General features: G+C 39.4%; 2 protein-coding genes across 2 annotated transcripts in view; one reads left to right on the forward strand and one right to left on the reverse strand.

Moving 5' to 3' along the window:
- eprs1 (glutamyl-prolyl-tRNA synthetase 1) overlaps positions 1–5,557 on the reverse strand; it is a 30,757-nt gene extending 25,200 nt beyond the window's left edge. Inside the window, 9 exon segments of the mRNA XM_034679640.1 lie at positions 68–239; positions 434–626; positions 748–874; positions 992–1,086; positions 1,978–2,114; positions 2,390–2,546; positions 2,632–2,731; positions 2,846–2,930; positions 5,362–5,557. Of these exon segments, the coding sequence (XP_034535531.1) occupies positions 68–239; positions 434–626; positions 748–874; positions 992–1,086; positions 1,978–2,114; positions 2,390–2,546; positions 2,632–2,731; positions 2,846–2,930; positions 5,362–5,404 (1,109 nt within the window). The 5' untranslated portion in view covers positions 5,405–5,557.
- Positions 5,558–7,078: 1,521 nt separating this feature from the next.
- tdp1 (tyrosyl-DNA phosphodiesterase 1) lies at positions 7,079–18,761 on the forward strand. Its single transcript, XM_034680741.1, has 16 exons — positions 7,079–7,220; positions 8,676–9,290; positions 9,575–9,618; positions 11,244–11,299; positions 11,821–11,917; positions 12,034–12,068; positions 12,274–12,366; positions 12,825–12,995; positions 13,157–13,235; positions 14,315–14,491; positions 14,673–14,721; positions 14,929–14,995; positions 15,285–15,392; positions 16,362–16,464; positions 16,583–16,694; positions 18,464–18,761. Exons 2-16 carry the CDS (start codon positions 8,678–8,680, stop codon positions 18,535–18,537), a joined length of 1,878 nt encoding a protein of 625 aa, XP_034536632.1. The 5' UTR covers positions 7,079–7,220; positions 8,676–8,677; the 3' UTR covers positions 18,538–18,761.
- Positions 18,762–19,162: the final 401 nt, after the last annotated feature.

The following is a 19,162-nucleotide window of genomic DNA, read 5'->3' on the forward strand; positions in this document are numbered from 1 at the left end:
TGTTTTACAATTTAGAATAAAAAAATCTAGTTTGCACATAAAAAAAAAACAGATCAGACTCAAGTACCTGTAGGTAGTTCCGGTGCGAGGGTGGGGGGTGTTCTTGCAGCGGTACAGGGTGGGGTCTCTCATGCAGCCGTTGTTTGAGTTCATGTCGATCTTGGCTCTCATGCAGCAGGTCTGACCAAACTCTGTACCAGCTTTCATCTCTGACCACATCTTCATGTTCTGCTCCACAGCTGCAGATGTGTGAGAGAGAGAGAGAGAGAGAGAGAGAGAGAGAGAGAGAGAGAGAGAGAGAGAGAGAGAGAGAGAGAGAGAGAGAGAGAGAGAGAGAGAGAGAGAGAGAGAGAGAGAGAGAGAGAGAGAGCTTCATGGTATAGCTCCAATAATCACTATGTCTGGTCGTCATGTTGTGTTTCCTCGAGCTTACTGTTATTTCTGCATTTGGAGTCAGCACGCTGCTCCCTCTCCAGCTTCATCTGCTCAGGAGGAGTGTTATCGATGTAGGATTTGCCCTCAGAAAGCAGCTGCTCCGCAAATCCCATAATGATGGGGAAATGGTCGCTGGTGTAAGTGAACTGGTCTGGATGGATTTGGAGCATGGAGACATCTTCCAGGATCACCTGGTCACAAAATACTTTTATTATTTATATGACCAGATGTCTTACATGGGGTTGGATAAAATGACTTCTCCATCCTAAAGATGAATTATTTCTCATGTGCTCTGACATCTGAATGTTTTACCTTCTCAAAGTCCTCCTTTTCCTTCTCTGGGTTGGTGTCGTCAAAGCGCATGATGAGCTTGCCTTTGAATGAGACCTGGTAGTGCTGGTTGAGCAGAGCGGCCTTGGCGTGGCCGATGTGCAGGTATCTGTTCAAGATATGACACATCAAATCGTCCCTTGTAAGTTGGCTGCATAACTCTTCATAGACACTGAAGAATCTCATAACCATGTATGATGTTTTCTAAACTTGGATGAACCCTTACCCACTGGCCTCAGGAGGGAATCGAACCACTACCTTGCCCATCTCAGCTCCTGGCAATTCCACAAATTTGCCGACATCCTGCTTCTTCTCATCCGACTTTAAATCAAGGGAACAAACAGTCAGGACACAACAGGAAACAGCTGCAGATTCAAAAACTTCCAAAAGTAACTACTGTGAAAAGTAACTCTGATTATAAGCTCCCCGCTTCAATCTGTTCTTATGAAACATACTAAAATGCTAATTTAAAGAAGAATTTTTTGGACTTGTCATCTTCAAACTTTTTTGGGGCTTCTTGATGATTGTTTAATGTATCTGCTGCATTCATTACCACTATCTTCAAATCAGCATCATAGCTCTGCCTCAGTTGTTGATCAACTTGTGTTTTTTTAAACCACTGCATCACAGACGATCACTGTGTCTCCCCATCTTTCATCCCCCTGTTGCTGGAGTTGTGAGTGCTGGCTGGACTCAGTCGTGTGGGGAACACTGCTTTACATATAAAGGGGGTCGTCTAATGTTACAATGAATATTGGCATGTAGTTACTAAAGCCTGAATATAGGACAACCCCACTTATTTTGGATGTGTAATCAAGAAAAAGATCAAGCATCAATGCGGTATTTATTCTTTGATTACTGAGCATGGCTTTACACTAGGAATGAACCGATGATTGAATTAGGTGGTACAATTATAGTCAGAGAAATAATCACTGTTATCCCGATTATTATGCGTTTATTAAATTTAACAATCATTTTTTAGGGTCCTTCCCCAGAATTTTTTTTTTCATCTTCAAGTTGTGTCAAACCGGCGCCAGTCCCTTTTCCATAGAAAAACTTGGTGTATTGGAGCCTTGACGATTAGATTAACAGAGACATTTTTAAGCATGGTTAATAGTGAAACCAGTTAATACTGACGTCCCTACTATACGCTTTTTCTCTCCATATATCACAAGCTCTTATTAATCTGTCAATGTTTAAAATTTCACTTACATTAGATTTGCTCATTGGAGGGTTCTTCTTGGCGTACTTTTTTCCCACAGCAGTGAAGGGGACCTGAGAGCTCAGGAAAGAAAACCAGCGTGTGACATGGGAGAAGGATTTTCCCTGGGCTGGCCATTCACCATGACCTGCAGATAAACAACCACAACCTGTTAAACTGCAGACATTACAAAAAAAACTACAACATAATGTTAGAAACCCAGAGTGTAGAAATTAGACAACAACATGCTTTTCCTCCCTGATTCCAGCACCAGTTACTGGAGGAAAAGCAGCTTTGATTAACGTTATACTCTCAGCTACTGTTGCAGTTTCTTATGATCATAACTACAGGTGATGCTGATACTGACACTGATAGCTTAATCATAACAATTGTAACATATTCTTACACTCTGACAGCACTGACCTTTGAGGGCAGCCCAGACAGAGAGGTCAGCAAGGGTGACGGCGTGTCCAACCAGGAAGGTCCGCAGAGAAAGGGCCTTATCCAGCTCAGCTAGTGCTACAGCCAAACCAGGCTGACCACACAGGCGGCGAGCACTGAACTCCAACCAGTGGTCGACCTGTAGATACCAGACAGCATTTCAATTAAGGAGAAATAACACCAATCGGTAAAAGGGGAATTTCTTAACATTGACAGTCGCACACCTCAGTCTGCTCCATCATGTTCGCTCCATAGAGACCCAGAGCAGGAGCCACCCGAGCCAAGTACCGACTGATGGAGTTGGTATCGTTGAACTGGATCGCACTGAGGGAGACAACCCAGAAATTAGCTACATAAAAACAGTTTGGAAACCTTGCAACTTCAAATACTTTTTATGAAGTTGGTGGTTCAAGCTCGTTCTGCAGTGTGTTCACATACTCTGAGACTTGAAGCCGGGTGTCTTTGCCTTCTTCCACTGATACCTGCACACTGCCTTTCACGTGCTCGGCTGCCAGAAGCGCTCCTGCAGGACAGAGGAGAAGATTGTTGTTGTAGTGAGTCTGTGAAAAACTTGCCTTCACAGCATTAAACAACCTCAATATACTTAATCAGAGAGTCTACAAAGAGGATGTTGGTCTTACTTTAGATTCAAAAAGAAATATGTCCTTCAGTTCAAAACAACCACAACCTGGATAACTGGTAATGTGTTCAGGAGTGTTTGCCAGAGAACCAGTTGAACCAGACCGTTGATGTAACACCTGCACCCTCTTCTTAACATGCCACTTTAAAGATCCCCCACTACCTTAACAGCTGTGTATTCTTTGAAGAAGTACAGCATGCCCTTTACAGTGTTATTTTTATGTCTGTGCTCAGGTGTTTGCTTTACACAAATAGGCTTACAATACCATGGATTTATACCAACACAGGTAACAGAACTGTTGTTTAACTGAACATAAGGATGGGCGAATAATCCACTTCATCGATTATTTCAGATTTGAGGTTAATGATGATTTTACAAAATAAAAATCTATGCGCTCTCTTTAATTTTCTCCGCCACACCTCTTGAGTTCCTATAGTCCCCCCCCCCATTCATCTTATCTTGTTAACGCTACCTTATCTTGAACTTGTCTTTCCACTATTACTTATTTTATTAATTTTACTATATTGATTTTATTTTATTTTGAAGTATTTTATTCATAATCATGACTTTTATAATTTTACCATTGCTGTTGTTTTCCGTCTCTGTTATTTTGTGAAGCACTTTGAGCTGCATGTTTTTGTGTATGAAAGGTGCTATATAAATAAAGTTGAGTTGAGTTGAGTATACATTTTATTATTTTTACCAGGCCTGGGTTTAACAAGTATGATACATTAGCGTGAATAACAGCTAGATTTAGCAATGCTCTGAAAGATTTAGAAACAAACAGAAATATTACAGAACTCAAAGCAGTTATGAAAAATAAAAATAACACAAAGTAGACAGAGTATAGGTCTAGTATTATTCTACCCATTGTTGTTATTTTCTGTCAGTTCTTTTGTGAAGCTCTTTGGGCTGCATGCTTGAACTTATGCAAGGTGCTATATAAATACAGATCAGCTGAGTCAGTCAGGCTCTTTATTTGTGACTTCCTTCCAAAAGTATCTTTCATTAAGACAAAACAAGACATTACTTTATTGTTCCCTGGGGGGATATTCAGTTGTTGCAGAAACCCAGACATAAGTACAATCAAGAAATGGAATTTAGATAAATAAAAGTGTTACAATTGGTAAATAGTGGTAATTACAGGCAGTATTAAAACATTTCAGTAGTGACAGGTTGACATGGTGTGATTATGGTTAGTATTGACAGATTAAGCAATATAATAAATACATTAATATGGGTATATAATATGACTGTAAGTTGTAGTAAAACATAATGTAATATAACATAATACAATATAGTAAATATAATTATATAATATAATGTAATATGCATTATAATAACAAATGCAATGAACATTGAAGGAACAGTTTCGGCACTGATGAAATCACACTGAAATCAACCCATGACAACATTATGAACTCCACGACCAGCATTTAGGACAATTTCAGGAAGCTTGCATCAGCCTGTTGTATCAATGCAAACACAGGCGGGCGCTATTTAGCTCCTGTCACAGCTAATCAAACGATTAGATTACCTTGATAAAAAGCATTGGCACACTAACCCTTGAAAAACTGTGTTGAAGCACTACTGAACAGTCACAATATCACACATCAGGTTTGTAACAACCCTGAAACTAAACACCAAGCCGAGCTGACAGTGTGAGGCTCTGACAGCTGCACATGTTCTACAGAGAAGCAGTGCCACGACGACACGCTAGCTAAAGTTAGCTTTGTTGAGACGGTGTTCTGTCGAGTTGTGCTGCTTTGTTGAAAATGCTCCTGTAGCAAAGGCAGAGGCCCTAAATGCCCTATATCAAATACTGCTCTCAGTGCAGAATCTCTGAATAATACACCACTTCTTATTCCCTTTGCTTTGTTGGCGGATGGGCAACATGTCTTATAAGGACACAGCATTACACAAATGTTAAATAAAATAGTAGGCCAAGTTACTGACGTTTCTTAAACTCAAAACAAATCAATTAGGGACTAATTTAAAATGATTTGTTAATCAATCAAAACAATAAGACACAATGTCATACTGTCACTTTAAACCTGCAAAAAAAAAACACTGAAAAATGTCTTTGAATTTAATAGTTTCAAGTTCTGAGATATCAGCCATCAAACTATGACTATTCTTCTATTTCCATGTATCTTCATAAATGTAGAAAACTATTCAAGCATCAAAGGAGAAGACTCTAACATAGTCGTATTTGTCAGGAAGAGACGTAATGATGCGTTTAGCTCATGCGTTCAATGCATGCACACGACTCACTGAAGGAATATGTATTCAGTGATCGCAGAGGACTACTCACCTAGAGGAGGATTGCTCGAGTTGATGGTGAAGTTTAGAGCCATGATGTGAAATCCTTCTTCCACACAGGTAGTGAAGCTTTCTCACTCTTTGAACACACTGCACAGCAGTCTGACAACAGCCGAGCACCCCAAGAACCCCGGCGAGAGCACGGTGATGAAGACACGGGAGAGGACTTCTTCTTCTGTTTTTACCACTACTGAACAATAACACATTCAAGTAATACTGACACCAAGTGGACAGGAGGATGAACTGACAGAGGAAGAGGGTTGATCCAGCTCTACAAACTCTGGATTTCATGTCATGTCTCTTGTACGGAAGAGGATTAGGGCCACTGAAGAAAAAAAAAAATGAAGGTCAAATTTCTTTTTTTTATTGTTAGAATTTTGAGGGAAAAAAGTCAGAATTCTGGTGGATTTTCAAAATAAAAGCCATCTGAAATGGCTCCGGTCTAAAAATATGAGTCCAATGCGGAAATGCTAAAAACTGCAGTTCACCAAGGATCCGCTTGAGGCTGGCTCAGGAAGTACCGGAAACCACATACACACCAATTCAAGAAATATGATCTTTACAGCAGAAATAAACATGTTTACAGCCTGGTTCAAAAAGACGAGTGTAGTCTGGATAGCACATTTCTCGATCGGCACACACTGTGAGGGGGTGAATTTTTTTCTGATGCGGCAATTTCGAAGATATTGAGATTATAAGTTTTCCAATGAGAGGCACAGCTGACTTGATTGACAGGTGGGAACACTGTAGCTGTTGGCTACGAGGCTGAAAGCCTGCCTCTTTACGTCACACGCGATTGGCCTTAAAACAGCGCTTTAGAAACAGATGGGTGACGTCACAGATAATACAATGTTACAATGTCATTTAGCAGACGCTTTTATCCAAAGCGACGTACATACGAGAACAAGAACAACACAAGCAAAGATCTAGACAAGAGGAAACAAGATCAGTAAGAGTAACAAAGTGCTTCAAGTCAATTTGGGTGCAGGTACTGCCAAGCAGTGTAAAGGCAATGCACAAAAGTAAGTAAGGAATTTTTTTTTTTTTTTAAATAAAATAAGGAACATCTACAATGAAGCAACCAAACAATTTAAGACCTTCCATTATCATCCTACTATGTCCATATTTTATACAGTCTATGTCTGAAATATAAAAATGTGCCTGATAATTATTTATTTGGCATTAGAATAAATCTCAGTTTCCACTGATGTGTTTTGATTCAGACTGAAAGGAGAAAACCTCAAAATGTGATGCTGCCCATCAATTTGAAACTTTGCACGTTTAGTGTTGATATCCAACATTTTAACTTTACATGTATTTTGAAAAAAAGGAAAAATATACATACATATTTATTATTATTATTATTATTATTATTATTATTAATATTATTATTATTAATATTATTATTATTATTATTATTAATATTATTATTATTAATATTATTATTATTATTATTATTATTATATAAAAATTGGATGTTTGGTCCTAGCAGAACAGAGAACAAAGATTTTTTTTAAATGTATTATTATTTATTTATTTATTTATTTTTTACTTCTAATAAAATAGTTTTTCAATATCATACATTAGATAAAGGACATTTCAACATTGCTGGAAAACTTTTTTTGTTGTTGTTGTTGACACTTATCACCTTCTTGGTCGGTCTGGTGGAGGGTGGAACTGAAAGAGAGAAAACAAGAAAATGTTTCCACCCGGACACGTATACTTCCGGCACCGCAAGTGTGATTCTTTTGATGGAGGTGTGTGATCTCAACTCTGTGCATCGCTGGATTGCAAAGAGCCATAACATCAATAACATCAATATCCCGAGCAGCTGCACATTTATCTGATCTGGTAAACCAAATATCACGCTCGTAAATTACATTATCATTCACTATAGTAGTAACAATTCATGTATCAACTTGCATAGTCCGTGTTACCTGTTTCAATTTGTTTTACTTAGATCTCAAATGCACTGTTCTTTTTATAGCTGTAAACTTGTGTTCTTAATTTTCAACTATTTAATCAAAGCATGTCTTGCTGCTGTTGTGCATGCATGTTGCAATTTCCTGCATTTTATGGTGTGCCAATGTGAATGATTTAAACTGCACTAACATACCTTCAGTCACCAACTTCCATTTAGTGTTTAATTTATCTATTTTATCAGATTTCTTTACAAGAGGTAATGAATAGTGATCTGGTGGTTACAGTACAGGTGTTTTCTCACCCTGACAGTGAAGATATTGTCATCCCCATGCATTATCAATAAAATTCATAAAAAAAGCTCACACAAAACATTGATTCAAAGATTTGGTTTATTTAAAAAGGATTCCATGGTCTTCGATTCTTATCAGCCTGTTTGTGCCAAAATTAAACTGAAAATTTCAGCTCAGGTCATGGTAAAACAACAGCATGCTATTTAATTTATATGTCTTTAATAAATAAATAATTTAATAATGGATGATACAATTATCAGGCCAGGATTGTAGGATAGGATCCAATATTAAAATATTCTCCATGGGTTTCCAGACTTTTCAGACTTGACCCCAAAATAATGATACCATAAACTGGTGACCCCGACTGTCCCTCAAGGTTGTTAAACGTTGTATATAGGCACACACAAGCTCCAGAGACCAAACGAAAAATTGACTTTAAAACAACACAAAAGAACACAACGACCAAACACCATACTATAATTTAAAGAGTAGAAGTGAAACACAAGTCATCTTCATGTTAAGTCTGCAGCAGTGATGCTGTCAGTAATCGGTTGTAATCCCCTCAGGGGTTATGTGACAACAAAGAAAAACAGAAAACGATTGAGACATTTTTTTTATTTTCGTGGTTTTATTTGACATTTAATGCTTCTTTGTTTTTTTGAGAGACAAGAGAGACAGGACATGTGGGTAGTAGATATCAGGAGAAGACACACAGCACACAAATGGTCCAGGCTGGGAGTCCAACCAGAGACTGCTGCAACAAGGAATATTGCCTCTATTCACGGGGCGAGCACTTAAACCGCTAGGCCATCGGCACCCCAAAATATGCAATTTTAAATGATTACTGTTGTTATGGGGTGTAGACCAATCAGAATCAAGCAATCAAGCAATTTTGCACAGCCGGTTGATTAGTAAGAAAGCCAGGTAATAAACAGCGTTAATCATCATCAGATCTGAGTATCAAGTTGTCTGAATGCCTAGCTGTCAGTATGGTGTAGAAGTTGTTTGAAGCGCGACTTTTCTTTTAAATTGCTGTCAGTTTACCAGTACATGCAGCATGACTGATATTTGATTTCTCTGTATCTGTGGTCAGGCATGTCTCAGGACAGTCAACACGGTAAGTGGGCCGTTTCCAGCAGCGACGATGATGATGAAGCTCTTCCTCCTTCTGGGACTTCAGCATCTCAGTCCAACCGACATGCGGTTCCCAGTTACAACTCCATTCAGACTGGCTCTCCACCTGGTCCCAAACTGGAACCAGAAACCGCCTCTATAGAGTTAAAACCAGAACCGGATAACACCCCTGTAAGCTCACTTGTTATTGGCTCTGAAGCCCGACAGTTAGCAGCAACGAACCAGTCAAATCCAGTGAAATATGAAAACACTCCATCCTTAGCAGGGAAGAGGAAGAAAGAGGTGTCTGATGGATCAGGCTGGGCTCTCTCAGACAGTGATGATGATGATGATGATGTGAAGGGGAAGAGTTTCACTAACCCACCAAAAAAAGCACCTCCGAGCCCCCAAAAAAAGAAGGCAAAGGTGGGGAACGAGCGTCCGCCTAGTCCTCACGGTAGGGTCTACTACATCGATGAGCCAGAAGACTTCTTTGAATCCAGTATTCCTTGTTTAAATGACCCCTTCAGGTTTTACCTTAACAAAGTGACAGGCCTGGACAGAAAGTACAACACTGGAGCTCTGCACATCAGAGGTGAGGAGGGTTTGATTCAGTTACATGTTGTGCAGACACTTCTTTGTGCTACATTTGAGATAATAAAATCCTAATTTAATCCCAGAATATAATATCCATTCGTCTGTTTAAATGAGTGTATAATCAACTGAATATAAAACATATTTAGTTTTGTTATCTTAGAATGAGCATTTCATATCTACATAAGGAGTGAGTCCCCTTCCACTCCATCCACTTCTTATCATCAGTCTTTTATCCACTACTTCGGAGCTTTACATTAATCTTTACTCATTTCTTTCCTCTAGATATCCTCTCTCCATTATTTGGGACCCTGAAAGAGTCTGTTCAGGTCAGTAACAATATCCTTTTTCTGTCCCATCAGCAGCATGGTTCTAGTGATGGCAATGTTGGTCCATCAGTTGGTTTATCAGCCCAAATATTTTGGTTCAGTCTGTAATATATCAGCTACCATAGCATGGACCAGGGCCAGACTGGGAACAACATTTGTTCCTGGAAATTGTCATCCACACTGCAGTTAATTTGCCTTCTCTTTTTGACATCTTTGTCAGATTGCTGTAGTGAGTCAGTTAAGAACTGCTGTTGTGATGTTTTGTAGGGAAACTTTTGTCCTCCAGAGGATTAATCCTCATGATTTTTTATCCAGTTTGGGTGAACTCTACCTTATCATTCATTTAATTTAAAGGGATATGACCCAGACACTAATGTTGGTGTAAGTCTACACTCTATTTGGAAATCTTTCAGCTTCATGAAGTCAATTCGTTTTACATTGTGACCCAACCAATAGTCTACAGCAGGGGTTCCCAAACTTTTCAGCCTGCTACCCCCAAAATATAGGTGCTAAAGACTTTGGACCCCCACTGTCCCTCAAAGTGATTTAATGTGGCTTTATTTAGCTGGTCTGCAGAAAATCAGCCTACCTATATGAGCAAGTGTCTGTGTTTCCTGTGCCGTTATGAATTAACCTGCTGCTCCTGATGCTTTTGATAATTAACTGTTCACTAACCCTAAACTTAGGAGTCATCTGGCAAAAAGAAAGACAGAAAACTCATTACATTTTCTATTTTTAAGGTTTTATTTCAAGGTTAGCCACTAATTTGTCGATATTTTTTACTATAATGGGTAAAATGTACTACTTTTAGATAACTTAAAAAAAAACATTCTTGAAGACATCTCACAACCCCCCATTTGTGTCTGGCAACCCCCTAGGGGGTCCCGACCCACACTTTGGGAACCCCTGGTCTACAGGACATGTTTACCTTATACAATTACACTGTGTTGGCTGTTGAAGGGGAAGACTGAGCTGAAATATCAAACTCTACAGCCATTACTGCGTCAGCCGGGTAATGTTCAGTACATCAGTGTACCGGGGGGGAAAGTTAAGTTGAATCGTACAACACAGACCTGTACAGCTGATCAGCGCACTGCAGGCCGACGAACATGTATGTATCTGCAAACAGTGCAAGCAAAATGGCTTTCTAAAGGCAAAGTAAAACACTGAAAAAAATCTATACAAGGTGTGTGTTTACATCGACATTAGAGTTTTGGTCAGTCTCTAAATTATGTGGTAGACCTGACCCCATCTGCAGTGGTCATTAGCCTAGCTGCCATGTCTGTTCTGCAGCTGGTGTCTTAACAACAGGGCTGACCTGACCTGTAGGTAATACACATACTGATAATAACCTCATACAACCCCACTTCAAATAATGAAATATCCCTTTAAGAGCTTTCTTATGAACCATAGCATACGGTAGCCGAGATGAAAAACATGTTGAGCATATTACCTGCTAAAACACAAGCATGTTAGCATTGTCACTGTGAACATTCTTCATGTTTATTTAGCACTTAGAGAAAAGCGATACTGTAACTAATCAGGAGCTAGCCTATCTGTGGTTCACATTTTAGTTTTAGGTCTAGAATGACTCACTGATGCCAGCGTACTCTCTTTCCTCACAGTTTAACTACTGCTTTGATATTGCCTGGATGGTAAAGCAGTACCCATCTGAGTTTAGGTAAGTGCTGCCTCTTTTTTTCTACTATTACATTATCACGAACACATCCAAATATGTCGGTACACCCATAAATATTTTTTCAATCAGTTTGTTTATAGCTCCAGTTGGTAGCTGAGTAATAAGCAGGACAATGTATAGTGAACAGGTGGTCAATTAGACTCCTACAGGCAGAGATAAGACCCCTGCTTTGTGTCAGGGTGCCTGCCCACACCCTCAGCATTCTCATTTGCATAAACACCTCTTCACTTCACATTATCACTCACCTAACCGTCTCATTTCTTATTGATTACACCTATTTCCATGTTTAAGTTTTCATTTTCAGGGTAAAAAGCTTCTGAAACTGTATTGAAATCACAAAAAGACTATAAAACTGTTAAAGTCTTTATAACTACATTTAAAATCAATCGCTCAAATAATTATTAATAAAACCTTGTTGTAAATTAGTGGAAATGACGAATGCCTGTTTCAATCCACTGAAACATGCACTGTCGCATGGCTTGTTTTTTGGGTCTTGTTTACAGGGATTGTCCAGTTTTGATCGTACATGGAGATAAGAGGGAGGCCAAGGCCCGGCTGGTTCAGCAGGCTAAGCCTTTCCCACATATTCGATTCTGCCAGGTAGACGCTACCCAACCAAGGCAACAGTTTATATATGGTGCAGTTCTACTGACAGTATGAATACTCAGGATGTCCCTTTAAATGAGGCGTGTGTGTGTGTGTGTTTTTTCTCACAGGCTAAGCTGGATATTGCTTTTGGGACTCACCACACGTAAGCATCTCTTTCCCTGGTTCATATTCTTTGTTGTTACTTTGTTCCACTTTTGGATGTTATTTTCCACTCTGGGCAAAGATGATGAGCAACATTCCTTAATCAAAATTAAACATATTAGCAGGAAATAATAAACATACATTCGCAGTCCGAAGGATGACTTCTAATAACTTTGAATTAAAAAATGCCTTGTGCCTTCTTGTAGGAAGATGATGCTGCTGTGGTATGAGGAAGGCTTTAGAGTCATCATTCTGACCTCCAACCTCATCAGAGCAGACTGGTACCAGAAAACACAGGGGTGAGCCAGTCTGTTGTATTATGTACAACCCCAATTTCACAAGAGTTTGGACTCGGTTTAAAATGATGATGAGTACAGTTATCAACATGCATTTGTGGATGCTGAGACCAACTGTGTTCACAGACAATGGTTTTTGGAAGTGACTTTGAGCTCATGCAGTTACTTCCACTACAGAGTCATGACAGTTTTTAATGCAGTGCCACCTGAGGGCCTGAAGATCACGGCCATCCAGTATCAGTTATCGGTCCTTGTCCCTTTTCAACAGAGATTTCTCTGTCAATTCAGAAAACATTGAATTATATTTTATAAACATTTTACACAGCGTCCAAGCTCTTGGAACTTGGGAACTTTAACTGAGAAAAGTTCAACACAGTCACATTTAAAGAGAGAAAGAAAGTAGTTTAGTATATGTTGCACAGTATCCATTTATGCCAGTGGATACTTTGTTTCTAAACCAGGATGTGGGTAAGCCCACTGTTCCCACGGTTGCCAAAAGGCAGCAGCGAAAGTGCAGGTGAGTCACCTACCTTCTTCAAGAGGGACTTGCTGGAATACCTGGCATCATATCGAGCACCAGAACTTGAGGAGTGGATCCAACGCATCAAAGAGCACGACCTGTCAGAAACCAGGTAAACATGAGACACTCACTTTTCCATACATGTATATTTTACACAGCATTGATACAGACTGTTCAGGTGAGAAACCCATAGGAGAAACTACATGAAAGCACAGGAGACGATGAATCACAGTTAGATTGTTGTTATCTTACAATCATATCTTTTATTATCAGAGTTTATTTGGTGGGCTCAACACCAGGGAGATATGTTGGTCCTGACATGGAGCGCTGGGGCCACCTGAGGCTGAGGAAGGTAAAAGCTTGCTCTCTTCAAGGTCAAAGCTGTCTATAATGCCATTTTTTCTATAAAACATATGAAAAGGGGACATCACACAGGAGTTGCATTATGTTTCGATGTAAATCAGGTGACTACAGGTGTTGCGCACAGAAGGGAGACACTCAACTGGGGTCTCCGGCTGAGTGACAGGTCTCCGTGTGCGTTTTTTTTCTCTGCCGCCGGACTGATTATGACCCAGTTACGCTCCCGGCTGACACTTGACCTCCTACACATACTTATTTTTCTCAATAAGAACGAGTAGACAGAAAACTGGACACTGTGAGTCTAAAATGTGTTTCTGTTCAGTTCCCTTGTTGCAGTAAATCCACATGTTGAAGTCTGAGCCTTCACTTCACTTTTTATATACACTGTGTCGTGAAGGAAAATCTGATTCAGGTGAAAAAACGCATTTTCCATTGTTTTTGATATGGAAAACATTTACCTTTTTAAAAATGATTAATCGATGATTAATCATTTCCAAAGATCGATCACGGAAAATACTTGAAATTTACATCCCTAGTCCGAGGTGAAGTGGTTAGCACAAACAAAGTTAACATCAACTGTAGCCGACACATTGTTCTGGAAGATACAAGCAACCATTTTTTTCTTTGGTTCTTTTCACAAAAGGCGGGCCACTGAAACAATGCAGAGGCTTTGATGCTTCCACATTCTCAGGGTTATGAGGCTGGAGGATGACCAAAATATACATGTATAGGCAAGGAAAACTGTGATTTTTTTCATTTTATGCCCCCAAATTGTTAGAATTAGAAAACAAAAAAAGGATAACCATGGGGGTCAGAGATCAAACTAAAAGAACAAAATATGCATTTAACAATTATCAAAAGGTTATTGACAAAGGAATGCTCTGAAGTATTTGCTTACTTCATGCATATTGTCCATTAGAAACAAGTCTCTGTTCAGCAGCCATGTTACTGGGTTACAAATATTTAAATGATGTAACAAGGTTAAGTCTGAAGGGTATTTTCAATTTGTGAAATAAAATAGTTGTCATTGACTTATTAATCCTTTTCTCCTCTGCTTCTTATCTTTATCAGCTGCTGTATGACCACACAGATCCTGTCCCAGACGAGGAGCGGTGGCCTGTGATTGGTCAGTATTCCAGCATCGGCTCGATGGGGCTGGATAAGACCAAATGGTTGGCAGGGGAGTTTCAGCGCACCATGACTACGCTGGGGAAGTCATCTGTTCGCCCAAACCCCCCCATGCACCTGGTACGACCCTCCAACACAAACCTTGTGCCTTTTGTTGCCTAAGAGATACAACATTTTAAATGCTGTGAAGAAGATACCAAATGATAAGATGCAAACACAATTGCCCATGCATGCTGCTGTTACTAATATCATTATGTTCCCTTTAATATAACTTCTCAAATGAGTCACTTGTGTTTTTCAGCTGTATCCATCAGTTGAAGATGTGAGGACTAGTTTAGAGGGGTATCCAGGTGAGTAAGATTTGAGAAGTAGTTTGTTAAATGTCATGTATTCTGAAGTTAAAAACAACCTCTACTGAACAAAGGAACATTTTGTCCCCAGCATGATGAGCCTAGCAGCTTATTTCCATCCTCTCTTTAGTTATTGTTTCATAATCCCCCCCAGTGTGAGTGTTTGATTGATGTGGTATGTGATTGTTTGCTGTGTATTTGTTGCAGCGGGAGGCTCTCTTCCTTACAGCATCCAAACAGCTCAGAAACAACTCTGGCTCCATTCCTACTTCCAGTAAGTTCACTTTTGCATATGGAAATGTAGCATATTACACTGATAATGTCATTACAGCTCTGTGCCAGGGGTATGCCAATTAGTCTCTAATTTCTCATTCATAACACAAATATGGCAAACTGCAGAACCTGTTCACACTATTAATAACCTTATTTGCAGTTGCATGTGAGATCAGGGCAGATATTGTGGGGCTTTTTTAAAGATTCACAGATTACACAGTTCTACCTGTAGGTACACATGCCCTCAAGTTTTTTTTACCATTAACCGTTTTTGTGTTGTGTTTATGCAGCCGTTGGAAGGCGGATACTACAGGAAGGAGTCATGCCATGCCACACATCAAGACGTACATGAGGGTGTCACCAGACTTCACTCAGCTTGCCTGGTTCCTCGTTACAAGGTGTGATTTTTCTTTTGAAGTAAAATGTGCAATTTAACAAAGCTCAAAATAGCATATGATTATAAAAAGAAAGATCATTGCATCACCATTAAATGTTAAACACAAGCGGCAACCTCCGGTCTAAAAATATGAGTCCAATGCGGAAGTGCTAAAAACTGCAGTTCATCGAGGATCCCCTTGAGGCTGGCTCCGGAAGTTCGGGAAGTCACATACACATGAATGGGAAAAAGCCGATCTTTACAGCAGAAATAAACATGTTTACAGCCTGGTACAAAAGACGAGTGTAGTCTGGATAGCTCATTTCTCGATCAGCTCTCACTGTGGGGGAGGTTGAATTTTTTTCTAAAGCTGCAATTTCGAAGATATTTAGATTACTATTCTTCCAATGAGAGGTACAGCTGCCTGCAGGAACACTGTAGCTGTTGGCTAGGAGGCTCAAACTCCGCCTCTTTACATCACACTGGCTCCACAGCAGTAATATGGCTGCCGCCGACGATTGGCCTCAAAACAGCGCTTCAGAAACAGATGGGTGACGTCACGGATACTACGTCTATATTTGATACAGTCTATGGTTAAACATAACTGCCCTAATTTTTTGTGCCATAATTTATGATTTAAGTGTCCGTTTGTTAAGTAGAATCGAATGAATATACGTATTAGATTATTTATTAATATTACTAGTATTTGAGAAAGCTGTCAGTCTGTGTGCCACTGTGAACAGAGACTCCAGACTGCAGTTCAGTTTTTGCAGATTGCTAATAAACAAGAGTTATAAAGAGCTACGCCAGGCCTCATGATCAAATGACCAAATTTAATATACAAACACCCCAATCAATTTTATCAACCCCCAACTGACTGAAAACTAAAATGATAAACTGAAACCACCTGACATTATCAATTCAGCTTTTAAATTAAAAAAATTGATGGTCCACACAGCTGTTCTGAAACATTAACGCTCTTGTGTTTTAGTTCCAACCTGTCAAAAGCAGCATGGGGGGCGCTGGAGAAGAACAACACTCAGGTGATGGTTCGATCATATGAGCTTGGAGTCCTCTACGTGCCCTCCGCCTTTGTAAGAGCTTCCCTTAATGTGCTTATTGTTTGAAATGTGTAGAAATAAAGTTTATATGTGTTCAAAAACAGTCAAATCTATACAGAGATGCTGTAGAGTAACATTTGTCTCCTCACAGAACATGAAGACGTTCACTGTTCACAAAAATCCGTTTCCGGTCTCCTCTTCCTCTTCCTCCTCTGGTTTTCCTGTGCCATTTGATCTGCCCCCTACATACTACTCTTCTAAAGGTACAGAAATCTGTGTGTGTGTGTGTGTGTGTGTGTGTGTGTGTGTGTGTGTGTGTGTGTGTGTGTGTGTGTGTGTGTGTGTGTGTGTGTGTGTGTGTGTGTGTGTGTGTGTTTGTGTGTGTGTGTGTGTGTGTGTGTGTGTGTGTGTGTGTGTATACGCATGCTTGTTATGACTTGTAATTCACTAAGTCAGTTGTTTTCTTACTCAGCATTTGACTCTTTCATACCTGCAGTTAAAATAAATCCTTAAAAAGCTAGTTTGAAATATTCCAACATTATGCCGTTTACACTTATTTCACTGAAAAGTAAAAATTCTGATATGTTTTTCTGATTTCTGATTTCTGAACTCAATGTTCTTAAACCTCAGTTAAATCTGTATACTTGACACATGCGCAGAAAAAAAAAATCCCTTTCCTTGAAAGTATGTATACAGTGACATCTTGTGGCAAGTAAGGGAACTCTACAACACAAACGCTGCACAAAACTCAGAACAGTTTTTTTGTCTTATTTCTAGTGAAATGTCATAGTAGACTAAATATAAACAAAACTCACCTGACAAGTCCAGATAAATGTCTTATTTCAGGATAATACGAGCCAAAAATAAGACCTAGATTGCTTATAATGAGAAAAAAAACCTGTCTGCAATGGGGTCAGAAAACATTACTTGTCAAGATTCTTGAAATAGGCATAAATCATCCATCCATCCATCCATCCATCCATCCATCTTCTTCCGCTTATCTGGGTCCAGTTCGCGGAGGCAGCAGCCTCAGCAGGGAAGCCCAGACACTCCTCTCCCTGGCCACTTCCACCAGCTCTTCTGGGAGGATACCGAGGCACTCCCAGACCAGCTGAGAGACATAGTCTCGTCAGCGTGTCCTTGGCCTTCCCCGTGGCCTCCTCCCAGACGGACATGCCCGCAGGCATAAATCATTAGTTCAAGAAACTTCACAACTACTTTTTGTTACCACAGTGGTGGAATTTTCACTTATTTTTGGCTTGTAATACAGTGAAACAAGACAATTCATCCCATCTGCAATCAGACTGTTTAACAGCAGCACTCACTTAAAACTAGTTTATAAGTAAGCTGTGAAGACACCTGACACCATATGTTAATAATTGCTGTGCAATAATGCCGTACAGTTGTCTTTTTTTCTTGTTGTTACACTTACGCTGCAATTTTCTCTGTGCAATGACCTATCTATGCATATGTAGATAATGTACATAGTGTATATATTTTTTTTATTTAAAATTTTATTTTTACCAAATTTAACACTGTAAGTGCATGGACGATTCCTGTCAATTGTTGTAAGCTGCTGTAACAACAGAATTTCCCCCAATGGGGAGTCAATAAAAGTATCTTATCTTATCTTATCTTATCTTAGTTATCTGGACATGTCAGGTAAATGTGGATAATATTAGGTCTGATGCCATATTTTGCACTGAAAGTAGGACAAAAGCACTGGCTTAGTTTTGACTGTTGGCAGTGAATAATTGATACTAAAGCTGCTGTGAAAGGGGACAGTGCTTTAATATAAAATTGTTCTGATTTGATATTGAAATGTCACTGTTTTATTTCTTTGAGAAGTCGAATGCAGATTACCTCTGAGAAACCTCAGACATATTCATGATAAATGAAACGTGTTTACTATTTCACTTTAAGAAGACAGTAGTAGACAGAAATGTAACCATTTGTTTGATGTAGCGCCCTGTTTATTTATGTTAAGTCAGGTTTGATCGTTTAATCACACTGACTTTTTGTTCCTCTTTAGATCAGCCTTGGATCTGGAACATACCGTACAACCAGGCTCCTGACACACACGGCAACATCTGGGTTCCCTCCTGAACACACACACACACACACACACACACACACACACACACACACACACACACACACACACACACACACACACACACACACACACACACACATAAATTTAACCTTCTGTTTTTGTCAGTGATATGTCTAGATGTTAGCTGTCATTAGCATATATTTTTATATTTTATACCACACTGTACGCTCATGTTTTCTACTAATAAATGAGCTGATACGGCTGTTAAACAGTTGTAATGCATTTTTTCTTGTTAATTTTGCAGCAGGAAATAAATCTGAAAGGACATTCCTTATCAGTCTGAGTTCAACATTTATAAGACTTGTTCAACAATGCTAAAAAAAGCAATAATTTATGTACAACTATATAATAAAGCACAGAAAGCTTGTGCTCTACGGCATCTCTCAGTTGACCTTTTTTTTTTCATTTTTATCCTTTGACCCACGAGATGATCAAAGTATCATCAGTGAAAGACAATATGTTGTTAAATGTGCCTAAACATCAGGTGGGATCATACAACTTTCTTTTAAATCAAAAAACGCTTGCATCACAGATTTCCTCATTATTCTAAATATGCTGAGTCAGAGGGAGGTGTTTGTCCCTGAACATCGTCCTGCACTCAGTGCCCTTAAGGAG

This window comes from Notolabrus celidotus, chromosome 3 (genome assembly GCF_009762535.1).
Source record: "Notolabrus celidotus isolate fNotCel1 chromosome 3, fNotCel1.pri, whole genome shotgun sequence".
Taxonomy (NCBI): Eukaryota; Metazoa; Chordata; class Actinopteri; order Labriformes; family Labridae; genus Notolabrus; species Notolabrus celidotus.